At 49.0% G+C, this 12,580-nt stretch overlaps 1 protein-coding gene across 2 annotated transcripts in view; it reads right to left on the reverse strand.

Moving 5' to 3' along the window:
- The window catches only part of INTS3 (integrator complex subunit 3), a 38,750-nt gene that overhangs the window by 10,339 nt on the left and 15,831 nt on the right, over positions 1-12,580 (reverse strand). For both annotated transcript variants that reach the window (XM_061183454.1, XM_061183453.1), the window contains exons 4-16: positions 12,351-12,464; positions 12,073-12,157; positions 10,653-10,719; positions 8,188-8,332; positions 6,968-7,097; positions 5,586-5,683; positions 4,212-4,403; positions 3,160-3,247; positions 2,575-2,654; positions 2,024-2,115; positions 1,573-1,679; positions 669-788; positions 162-291 (exon numbers count right to left, since the gene is read on the reverse strand). In XM_061183454.1, coding sequence (XP_061039437.1) covers positions 162-291; positions 669-788; positions 1,573-1,679; positions 2,024-2,115; positions 2,575-2,654; positions 3,160-3,247; positions 4,212-4,403; positions 5,586-5,683; positions 6,968-7,097; positions 8,188-8,332; positions 10,653-10,719; positions 12,073-12,157; positions 12,351-12,464 — 1,448 coding nt within the window. The remainder of the gene's footprint in view (positions 1-161; positions 292-668; positions 789-1,572; positions 1,680-2,023; positions 2,116-2,574; positions 2,655-3,159; positions 3,248-4,211; positions 4,404-5,585; positions 5,684-6,967; positions 7,098-8,187; positions 8,333-10,652; positions 10,720-12,072; positions 12,158-12,350; positions 12,465-12,580) is intronic.

Genomic DNA, 12,580 nt, shown 5'->3' on the forward strand with positions numbered 1-12,580 from the left:
CCCAACCAAAACTGCAGAAGGCATCTCCCATGCAGCTTCAACCACCTCTCCACACACCCGCACCACGTCCCCTCCAAACCCACCGCTCTGCCACCCCACTAAGCTCCAGGAAGAAGCCCAGGGCTGGACCTCCGGAGGTTGAGAGCAGGGCTGGCACCCACCTGCCCTTCTGAAGCTGGAGCACTTTGTCCCTCAGGGACTCATCCAGCTGGTCAAGGTAAGGGGTGATATCGACTGGCTCTTCCACCACTGTCTCCTTGATCGGGTGGAAGCGAAACTCTCTCTTCTTTCCTGAAGAGAGTGATTTAGGAAAGAAGTCACTTGGCCCAGACATGAAGCAGAGACAGCCCCCTGAACAGTGTGGCCCTCCTGACATGCGCCTCGTGTGCACCGTTCACTCAGAGCTGTGAGTGCCTGAAGCACTTCCCTGAGCGTATGTGTGTTCTAGCCTCAGGAAGCAAGAGAGGGCAGGGACCACTTCTCCTTTTTACCCTCCTGCTGCAGTGCCAAGTGCAGGGTTCTGCACCTTGGAGTCTCATCCAGGAATCCTGTTAACAAAACTAACTCAGAGAGGCAAAGATGACAGAGAGACCGCAGAGAGGCTGCTCCTGCCAACTAGTCCTCTCGGGAGTGACACAAGCCTGAACTACCTTTGCTGCCAGCCTCACCTTTGCTGTTGAGATCCTCCTCATCGTCACTAAAGGCTGCCTCTGCGTTGTCATAGCAACTCTCATCCTTGTCTGACATGTGGTTGTCCATCTCCATGGAAACTGGCTCCTCAATTTTGACTTGGGAGTAAAGAAAGACAAGGCATTTGATGGCCTCCTCTGTCCCATGCTCCTGGGAAAGGGAGACTAAAGGACAAGTGGGAGGATAAGGAGTTCATAACCTAAATGGAATATGAATTCCGGAAGGACAGGCGTCTTGTCCTCAACCCTCCAGGGCTTTTGGTGGGGATTTTGCTAGGAATGAGAGCAGCATAGAACCTGCCTCCTCTATGCTCAGCTGAGGATCAGCGAGTAGATAAGACCAGGCACAGTCCCAAGTGCTCTTTAATTTAAAACTAAGTTGGGAAGCTCTGCCTGGCTTAAGCCCTTACCCCAAAACAAAAAAGGAAGGGGGGGGGGAGGGTGTGTGTGTGTGTGTGTGTGTGTGTGTGTGTGTGTGTGTGTGTGTGGAACTGGAAGCAAGATGTGAGACCCAATATGACAACCTCTCATCAGAGGCCAGGACCTGGGGCTGGGAAGAGAGAAGAGATGGGCAAAGCTTAAGTGAGATAAATGCACATTCCATGAAGGCCTTCTACCTACTGAGGAGAGGTTAGAAAGAGAAAAAAATAGGAGTTAAGAGAGCTCAGTGAAAAGCAGATAAGATTAGATGGAGAGGGAGAACCAAGGAAGATGACACAAAAATGAATAAAAGAAAAAACTAGGGAAAGAAAAATTGAATGGGACAGTGTCACAGGGTAGAGCACTGCACAGGGATGACATCCTAAACAAGGGTTCTAGTCTGAGCACCCTGGATGTCTCCATCCCTCTTTTGAAACAGGTGATGGAATGGATGGGTCTGTACCTTCCACAGGTGGGCTGGGAGAACTGCAGAACTCAGGAAACTTCTCCCTCAGCATGGCCCGCAGCTCCTTATCCAATTTAGGGTTGTCAAATAGGGGAGCCAAATGCCTAATGGGGAACATGAATGAAGGTCAATATCAGAGCTCCTCACTTCTAACGCAACATGGAGTTAAGCAAATAGGTTTAAGCCCAACTGGTACAATTGGGCCGTACTCAGATCCTTGGGAAGGGTCACCAGGGCACAGGGAAGGCATTTGAAGCCCTCTGCAAGAGAGAAATTCCTCTAAGAGTCAAGAGGACATATGTCTAGCAGTCTGCGGTGGAGCCAGTACTTTTTATACCTCTTGAGGGAAAGGGTCAGCAGTGGTACAGCAATATCTGGATGTGCCCGACCTAGTGAAAAATGAGAGAACAACCCATTTCCCTGCCCCACAGACACATAAAGTCCTTACGCCAGGACCCGTTTCTCCACAATGTGATTGAGGGAGGAAAAGACACCCTGCCGCACATGGCCCTCCAATGGTGGATAGAAGTTGGGAATGATCTGGAAGGGAAGAAGAGGAGCAGCGAATGAGCACAGGACTTTCCATCCAGAGTGTTCTGCTGAACTAGATCTAAAAAGCTGCTTTGGTTTTAATCAGGAGACACTGGGAAGTATGGCTGCAGAAAGGACTGGAATGTTCCTGACTGTCCTGTGCTGCTAAAATGGGAAACTCTTACTCAACCTGGCTGCTCCTCAAGGAGACCAGATTTTACCTTAAGTCATGATCCTTGAAGCTGAGAAACCCAGTGGAGACATGGAAAGATTCAACTGGAGACAGTGGGAATGAGGAAAAGCAGCATTCACTAACTTGGGAGATAGGACCCACGGCCATGACCCACTTCTGCTCCCACAGTCAAGGGGCACTGGGAAGACCTATGCACTGACCAACAAGGTTAGAAGGGACACACACTTAACTCTGCTCAGGCAGCGTGGGGAGAAAAAAAGGGCTATGGCACTTACACGGCACATAAAGTCCAGGAGTGTGGCAGTGATGGCTGGGTGGGGCTTCATAGAGTGATGCATGACCAGGATGGCTGGCTCTGGAGAATGTGGAATTAAAGGGTCCCCCCACATCAGACAGTCTATTTCCAGCTCCATAAAATGAGGTATCAATATATATGAATGGCTCCAGAGAAAGCTATGTCTATCCCCGCCCCCCTCGTCCTGCTGAGCAGACCCCAAAGCAGACAACCCCCAAAACAGCTCATAGCCCTCATCTCCCTTCTTGTCCCTAGCATTCAGCTTGGAGGAGGGAGGCAGTAGGAGAAGAGGAGCAGGAGATAGCACAGCCTTTTCCTCGGCCTGGGCCCTCCCCACTCAAGCCCAAGCCTAAGGCTATGGGGCGAAGGGGGTGGAATGATCGCTTAGCCTCATCAAAGCAATTTTCCTTTTAGGTCAAGGGAGCAGTGATGAGGAACAACGGAACTGCTCCCAGATAAGCTGCCTCCATACCACGCCGCCCTGAGATTTATGGCCGCTATCACTGAGACAAGGCAGCAGGGCCTGGGGGATGGGGAGTGGCGCTGCCTGGTCCCGGTCACATACCTATGTTCATAATGCTGTCCTTGTCTGGGCTAAAGAACAGCCAGTCATAAAACAAAGCCAGCTTGGCATTAGAGGCAGCGACATTTGACTGGAAAAAAAAGAGGAAAAAAGAGGGCTAGTTTCATCAACCAGCTCCCTTTCCTGCAGAAGCCCAAGGCAGATTCCAGGGCCCACGTGACTGCTCCATCCATGAAATTCAGTTTCTAGTGAGACAGGGTGGAACTCCCGCAGGATTGAAGGCACCCAAATCTGTAAATGAGTATGAGTACCCTGTGGTCTCACCAACCAACGGCCTGGGTTCTCACGCATTCAGGGGAACACATCCTTGATCCCACAGGGAGAACAGCTGGGCCTGGGGGGGCGGTCCCCTGATCACCCCTGAGCTGAGACACTCAGACTAGCCCCTCGGCTGCCTGTGCTGAGCTCCCCAGGCACATTCCTGAAGGAAAGACCCTTAGGCATAGCTTGTTGTTATATCTGAATCAGCACATTCCAAGGACCCGGTCAGACGGGGGAGGGGGAACTCTGTCAGAAGAGGTCAGAGGGCAGCTAGATGCCAGAGAACAAGTTTCCCACCCCGGGCACAGGGAGGAAACGCTGGGAAGGAAATGGCTCCACTGCGGATTCACTATGTTTGGAGAAGGGAAGTATCCAGAGCTGATGCCAAAAGGCATGGAAGTGAGGGTCTAAGGAACACAGGACCTGAATCTGAGTCAGGAACAATTCAGAGGAATAATCACATGTGGTTTCTGGAAGCTGATAGGAAAGACAGGGCTGCCTCAGAAACCCAGGCTTGGAGATTGGCAGTAAAGGTGTAGATGAACCTGTTCAACCCTAAACCCACATGGGAAATAAAAAGTGTAAGTAAACTTCTAGAGACACTAAGGGAGGCGGGGCAACGGCTGAGACACTCAGGAGGAAGAGAGCGAAAGAAGGGTCCTTAGCGGTCGGGTGGCCCAGAGGGTCAGGAAGAAGCATGGAAGTGTGAGACACAAGGGAAAAGAGGGGCCCTTCACCATCCAACAGCCTCCACCCCACGCCCAGCCCCTCACCGTGCATGTTGTCAGGAGCCAGCCAATGATGGCCCATCGGGGCAAGATATCTGAACTCAGCACTTCATTAGAAGGGTGGACAACCCCACAGATGTAGCGAATGAGGTCACAGCGCAGAGACTGACTGTCTGGGGTTGACAGGTACTGGCGCTGGAACCAATCCTGGTATCGCTTTTGTTGACCAAACCGCACCTGGGGGAAGGGGACGTTAGAAAGAAAAACTGGGAAGGGAGGGTGGGGTCTCTGGACAGAGGGAAATGAGCACCATTCAACTCTAGGCTTGACCTAGACCTCAATTTCTTCCCACAACTTATTCATTAATTCGTATTGTCTCTCAAGTCTCCCTGCCTTTGGGAAGACATCCTGATTTAAATCTTCCTTGATTTAAAAAAAAAATGTTGTCTCCTCAGCACTGACTGAAAGCTTCCTGAGGCTGAATGACCTAACAGGATCATTATCCAAAGCATACAGACTCTCCAAACCTTCTTGCATCAAGTCCTTCCCCTAAACAGACTCTAAGTGGATACAAATAGCAACCCTAAGGGGAAAGATCTAGATTTCCTCTTCTATTCCCAATTCAACCAAAATAGAGGGCAGAAAGTTTAAAAAAAAAAAAAGCAAAAAAACACTAAACCAACACCGTCCAATAGAACTTTCTGCAATACAACTTTCTAGATGGTGGCGATTGAGCACTTAAAATGTAGCTACTCCAACTGAGGTATTGAATTTTAAATTTTATTTAATTTTAACTAATTTAAATTGCAACATGTGGCTAGTGGCTACCACATGCGACAGCCCAGATCTAGACAGTTCTCCTGGATGACTTGGGAAACCGCAAGTTGGCTAGAGCAGTGGTTCCCTAACACCAGACTGGCTGCAGAGGCACTGCTGCCTGGAAAGTCTGTTACAAATACAGATTCCACAAGTAGATTCTCTGGGAGAGTAAGATCCAGGAAGATGTATTCTTAACATGCTCCTCAAGCAATGCTGCCATAATTCAGCCATGTTTGGAAACCAAAAGGCCGTAGCTCTCTTCCTGAGAGGTCATGGTTCACCCAGAGGAACTGTGAGTTTAATTTCCCAGAATGAGCACTCTCACTCTACCCTTTTATAGCACATTTCACACTTGTAAATTACATTATTTGTATACAAGTATTGGTTTAATGACCGCTTTAGATAGACTGAAAGCTTCACAAGAACTGGAATTGTACGTCTTACTCAACACTATATCCCCAGTTCTTAGCTCCATGCCCAATCACACACTTGACCACCCCTCCACCCGGCAGTAACCAATGGTAAGACATCTACAGCCTGAAGGAAGAAGCCTAGGCCAGCACCTGCAGCTTCTCTTCCTGCTGCAGTAGGTTAGCTTACCCGGGATGTCATGAAGAGGAGCTTAGTCTCCATGTCTGGGGTTAAACGACATGCTAGGAATTTTCGAGATGTTCTTGACTGAAGAAGCTGTAGGATACCTGAACCAAGTGTGCAAGGGAAGAGAAAAGAGAAGACTGAGGACCAGAAGGAATAGAAAGCAGGTGGGCAACCTGAGCCAGGTACTGACGGCTAGTGGTCTTGCTCATGGGGAAATTCTAAGACATGACCAAGAGGTCGAGCACAGGTATAAGTTGGGGTTCTAACCAGCACCTGAATGATCTGCTCTAACCAACCACCATCCCCAGGACCAAGATCTATTCATTCTTTTCTTCTACTGGCCATCCAGAGCCCCCTACTCATATTATTCCAGTTGGCAACATGTGGGAAAGTTAGGGGAAAATATGGGGAACCCTAGCCTCTCTTCCTGCTCCTGACGGTCCCATCACTGGGTCCTGGGATCAATGTGGGTTGTGGCATAAGCACGAGCTCTGGAGTCAGACAGACCTGGATCCAAATCCTGCCTCTGACACTTACTAGCTGTGTGGCCTTGGGCAAATTACTTAATCTCCTTGAACCTCATTTTCTTTACCTGTAAACATGGAAAGTAAAATATCCATCTTACAGGGGTGTCCTGAGGATTAAATGAGTTAACATACATGAGCCTAGCACACAGTAGGCACTCAAAACAACTCAATACATGTTCAATATAAGAGCAGTACAACGTAAGGTAAAACCAGGGCTTTCTTCTCCTTTCCTGACTACTGCACTCATGTCATGTGTGCACATGTACGCGCACACACGTGCGTGTTGGACGCGGGGTGGGGAGCAAAGCTGCACAGTCACTGTTTAGACCATGAGGACCCTGGGAAGGGGAAGGGAAATGTAAAGGGCCTTGCTGGCAGAGGCACACAGAGACTCTTTTCCTCCCCCAAAGAGGATTTTGGCCAAGCTGGATCCTTGGAATTCAGAGGCATGACTGCTCCTGGGGAGGAGCCTTCGCTTACAGGACAAATTCCAGCCCCTCTGCTGACTCAGTCTCACAAGCTGACCTCTGACACCCCTGACAGACTCAGCAAAGCTGGCAACTGGTCATCAGCTCCCCTCTTGAGCCAAAGAGCTGTCGGGACAGGAGGAGGAGGAGGATCACAGTTCTGTGTCTCACTTTCTCTTAAATGACAGCTGGAGCCTGCCAAGTAGGGGCTGTCTGGGAGGGAAGCACCTGAACTGTTCTGTGTGTCCTGCCGTTCCTACACCCAGCTGTGCTTGGCAGAGACTGCCCAGTCCCAAGCTTCCTCAATCTGACTGCCAACGTTCTCCTGTCCACCAACCTCTGCCCTCTTGACGCCACCTCTCAAGGACAGGCTGCCCCAACCCTTGCTTACCTGTGAACTGAGGACTCAAGGCCTGAGGGTTATGGATAATATCTTTCCAAAGCAGTTCAAATTCTGGTATCCTGGCAACATTCTGAAGTAGTCTTACGAGGTCTCGGCCAATCATCAAACATTCCATGAACTAGATGGGGTGGATGGCAGGAAACAGGAAAGAGAATAGAAACATGGATTGTTTACCTGTTGCAGGGAGGAAGGAACAACATGTTCTAGGGAGGGGAGGAAAGAGGGTCGAAGGGGTTATACGATTTTTTCTGGAACCAAGGGTTGGCTCCAAGCTGTTCAGGGGAAGACAGCTGAAGTGGGGGACTGATATCAAGGATGAGAGGTTACTGGAAACTGCGGAAGCCCTGCTGGTTTTCACATTAATCCGTTGCCCTGTCCTCCGAGAATTGTTTCACTCCAGGTCAAGGGATACTAAGACTCAAAAAGGCTAGGGCTGGCAAGTTGAGCCCCAGACATCTTACCCCAGAACTTGCCTGGTCCAACAGAACATTCTATGGTAACGGAAATGATCTCTATCTGTGCTGTCCAAAAGGATACCCATTAGCCACAGGTGGCTAATGAGCACTTGAAATGTGGCTAATTCAACTAAGGAACTGAATTTAAAATTATTATCTTATTTCAATTAATTTTTTTTTTTAGGCCACGCTGTGTGGCATGCGGGATCTTAGTTCCCTGACCAGGGATTGAACTACGCCCCCTGCATTGGGAGAACAAAGTCTTAACCACTGGACCGCCAGGGAAGGCCCTAATTTCAATTCATTTTAATTTATATTGCCACATGTGGCTAGCAGCTACTGCATTAGACAGCTTAACTCTAGCATCTGTCTCTCTTGGGAGATCTGACAGTGGACAATTCACAATCCCACATGATCATGGCAATTACCCAGGTGGGTAGGTGGGGGAGACAACATAACAGTGGGAACACAAGATAGCTTCTGTCTGTGGTGTGCTGTGCAACAGTGTTCATGAAGCTGACCAGGAAAATCCCTAGGATGCCAGCGTAACCGGCAGCATTCTAGGAACCAGGGTTACTCCACACTAATTTCTCCACCCTTCTATCCTCATCTGTCTTACAGTGATGAAAAAACAACCGACCTTGAACCACCTCCATCTCTCCAACACAACATCTCTGGCCCCAGGTCACCACAAAGAACAGAAAGAGGTGTCCCATCCAGGGTTTCACTTCCCCACACTGTTTTTGTCCTCACCCGCTCCCGAAGCAGTGAGATGCAGAAGTCCACCTCCTTCTGCCGCAGGGCCTGCAGCTGGGCGGTCCCATGGTGGTCGACGATGAGGCGAAGGTATGTGTAAACAGCCATGGCAATGAGGATGCTGCTCTTCAATACCCATTCCCTGCAGGGAGGGAAGACACTGGCACCTGTACTCCGTCTAGACCCTCCCAATTCACCCCCACACTTGGCTGCAGTGCCTCACAGATGTGTGATGATTAGCACTGGGAGTAAGTTTTTGGTTCCTTAATTGCCCGCTCCTGCTGTCATTATCTATCTTGGACTATTAACTGGCTAAGGTAGGGACAACTTCCTCCCACTCTACCAAGTGCCCAATAAAGGTAAGTGCTAAATAAAAGCAATCTCTCTTTACCACATAAGAACTTAGCTTCCAATAAAATAATTTTGTTTGTTGACTCCGTCACTCAAACATTAACTGAGTGCCTATTGTGTGCCAAGCACTGTCGAGGTACAAGGGACAGAGATAAGCCAGAGCTTCTACCTGGCTCAGACCACGAAGAAAAAGGTTTGGAAGTGTCCCTCAGTCAGTAGTTCGTAAAGTGTGGCCCAAGGACTCTGGGGATTACCAAGACCCTTTCAGGACCCTGAAGATTTCAGAACACACTGTGTCAGCTTGTCATTAGCAGCCCACCAGGTCACAAACCTTCCCTGGCTTGCTCTCTGGCCACTGATCCCACTCCCAGTCAATGAGTCACCTGCCTTAAATCATAATCTGAAAAGACGAACGAGATTTTGGATAGCAAACCTATTTTCCCGGGAGTTTTAGACGTTCCCTGAGGAAAGGGGGGAATGAAAGAATTGTGCATTCCCTGCTGCTTGAAAAGGGGTGTTAAGACACAGTGGGGAGATTCCAAAGACTCCAATGCTGGCTCAAAGCACCAAAACTGGGGAGCTGTCTCCCCCAAGCAAGTAGTTTGTAAGGCTTTGGCACCCCTGCTGGAAGGCAGGCAACCAGAGGAAGAAGACAGGGAGTTTAATTAATCCAAGCAGGCAACATCCTGATTCCGGAAAAGTGCTCAAGCCACCTAATTAAGAGACTCTGGCCTTTTCCTTTCACAGAATGAAAGCAGCAGCCAAGGACACAGGGATGGGTCTCCCTCCCGCACCTGCTATCTTTTAATTCCACAGCCCTAGAAACACTTGGGAAGGAGTGAGAGGGAAGGTGTGGAAGAGGACAGTTTTAAACTTCTAGGGACTCACTTGCATCAAAGGATGTGAGTTTTTTGGAGGGCAGGAGAAAAGGTAGGGCAGTTATCTGACACCTGTACACTAAGACTGCACTCTAATTGCCCAAATGAGCGGAATTCTGCTTTAAGGTATGGGAACAGGAGGTATCTGGCACCAGGGACAAAATGAGAAAAATCACTTTTTAGGAAGATTTGCTAGTAGAGGTGATGAATGTATCTGAATCCTGGGATGGGGTAATGAACAGAAAGAGAGATGAAAGTGAAACCCTCTGACCCAGGATGTTAGGAAGGCACAGCGACCTAAGAGAAGCGGAGACCTGGTAAGAAACCACTAGGATCTCATGTGCTGTGTGCTGGTACCAAAGACGGAAGAAGTGCCGCCAGCCGCACCTGCAGCTGCGCATCCAGGCCCAGGGCACTAGGTGGCACTGCACGGCAGACCTGGCACAGCTTTCAAGCTCCGGCAGAGCACAGAACACAGCCACCTCTTTCACAAGTGTGAATAAGGGAGGAGGTCCATTCTTCTAAACCATCGGAAATATGGAGGCTATCAGCCCTCTCAATCACGTGACTACTCTGCTGTCCTCTCCCAGAAATAGACTCTGAAATCAAGCAACAGGAAGACTGAGGCCACAGGACTCAGAGGTAGGCCTCACCCCCAAACAAGTTCATATATGGAACAGCCCTCATATTTTCTGGTCCTTTACTTTGACGGGGAAGGGAAAGAATCAGCTGGAAAGCCCAACATGCCCCCTCGTGCCCTCTGTACCACTGGTCTCAGTGACCTCCTCACTCCTGTGCCACTTCAACAAAAGGGGGGCATGGGTAGGATGGATAGTCTTGGAAGGGAGAAAAGGGTACCTGCCAGGCCTCGGTGGCTGGCTGGCCCTACTCTGCTGAGCTCATTCTCCCCCACCTCCCCCCAAAGATAAACATTCCATGGAGGTCTGGATCAAAAATAAACCCTTATCAGATGAAACGAGTTTTTCCTGGGCTCCGAGAGATTTTAGCAAAGACCTTCTTTCCCACTCCTTCATCCCTGGGCCATACCATGGCATTAATTCCTTCACTTGCCACCAATACACTGGTCTCTCCCTCCCCCACCTCATCCCCTCTAACCTAAGGTGTTCTTGGGCCACTAACAGTCCTCACACAACCCTTGCATCCCCATTTCCCACACTCACACCCACTGAGGCCATATCTGGCTCTTGCCCCACCCTTCACAATAGACTCTACCTCTGCTCCATCAGGATATCCAGAACACTCTCTGCCAACCAGATATTTTTTGCCGTAACATCCCCACCTGATCAAAGGGGGAGAAAACAGAGAATCAGAATGGCTCTGATTAGTGACTCAGCTAATCCAGTACACTTCTTCACCATCCTACTGGTCCATCCCTAACTGTTATCCCATCACTGATGTTCTGAGTGCTGGAAAAACTGTCTTCTGTTCTGTCACGCTTTAAAGTTTCCCCCTTTGACTCCAGAGAGAAGGGAAGGGAAGGTTTGGGATTTTTCCAGAAACCAGAACTGCTACTTTTCCATAGACAGGGGGTTGGAATGGGAATAGTTTGACCCCTGAAAGGGAATGTCTGGGAAGGAGATATGAAAAGCCCATGCTTGGAAAGAAAGGATGGCATTTCAGACAGGGCCTGAGAAGTGCAGGTGGCTAGCAAGAGCTGCAGTCCAGCCACTGGATGTCCCCAATCCTGTGTCAGGCTCATGACAGGCCAAGGGTTTCTTGCTTCCAGGTATCACAGTCTTGAGTGCTTGCTATGAAACTTCCTGGGGCTGAATTAAACATTCAGTAATGCCAGACCAAAGTCTTAGGATGAGAAGTGGGGACTCCCTATTTGGGAGAAGCCAAACAGGGAAGAAAGTACCAGGAGAGTGGATAAAAACAGCCAGCACAACAATGCTATGCCTTGCCCCAGGTCCTAATTTAAAAATTCCATGTTCACAGAGTCACACATCACATAGATTAAGGTTTATACACATCACAACAGGAGCATCGGTGTTGTACAAAATCCTGAAGAGGAAGCAAAGAACCAAGGGGCAATGGTGAGATAGAGAGGCAGGGTCATTTTTAAACAAACACATGTAATTTTGGGAATAGAAGTAGCAGGGGCAGGCCTCTTGGATATTCAGTGGCTCAGACAGATGTCACTGATGCCAAGAAGATAACAAAACCTAAATGTCAGGGTCTGTTCTGTGACACAGTTCGTCCCTCAAACTGGCCCCAAGTGTTCAGAACATTGAGGTGGTGCCAGAGAAGATGCCTGGGTTTCTGAAAGTACAGTGTGATGAGAACCAATTATTTTGCCCTTACTTCTCTCCCCATTCTTTCCAGATTCTTTCTGATCCAATATGCCGTGAAACCCCAGAGTGAGGACTGGTTACAATAGGCCACCTATTTTATACCAGGACTCGAGTTTGGCAGGAAGGAAAAGGAGGCAAGACTTATTGCTTCAAAAGGCCCCCAGTAATTTTTCAATTTCTTTCTGCAACATACGTGGCCAGAAGATGCCTGGGTCAAAAGGAAAGAGTCTAAGCAATCCAGGAATCAAGTCCCTTAGGTACTTAATCATTCTCCATTGCCTGGATTTATGCTCCGGGCTGCTCTCCTTTCTTCTTTACGTTCTTGCCATCCAACTCACCGGCAATCTGCTTCATGAATGTCATGCAAACACCATCGGCTCCCAGAACCCCACTCTTCACTAGTTCCCGTACCAACCACACCAACTAAAGGAGAGAGGAAAAGACAGATGAAGAGAAAGGCCTGTGAATTTGAGAAAGGGGCTAATCCAATCACATTAGAATTTAGGTGTACAAAGGTAGTAGTATGTTACCCCCGATTCCTCCTTCCCTTCCCCTTAGGAGAGGATCCATTCTGTTATGTCTCTGAGCTGGATCTCTCTTTTCTTTCTGGCCTTACCTGAGTACGGCAGGTATCCTGCAACTTCAAGTACTTCTCCATAAGTATCTGGTTGATTTTATTCAGGACAATATTCATGCCGTCACGACTCACCAGAGCCAAGTCCCGGTAACACTGTGAGAAGTGAGGTTTGTGAGCAGCCAGCAAGCTGAGGATAGGCTCCTGATCCCACTCATAGTGGGCCCCCTGCCCTCTCCAACTTAAATACCACCAATGAGATATGAGTGGCA

The sequence above is a fragment of the Eubalaena glacialis genome, chromosome 3, assembly GCF_028564815.1.
Source record: "Eubalaena glacialis isolate mEubGla1 chromosome 3, mEubGla1.1.hap2.+ XY, whole genome shotgun sequence".
NCBI classification, from domain to species: domain Eukaryota; kingdom Metazoa; phylum Chordata; class Mammalia; order Artiodactyla; family Balaenidae; genus Eubalaena; species Eubalaena glacialis.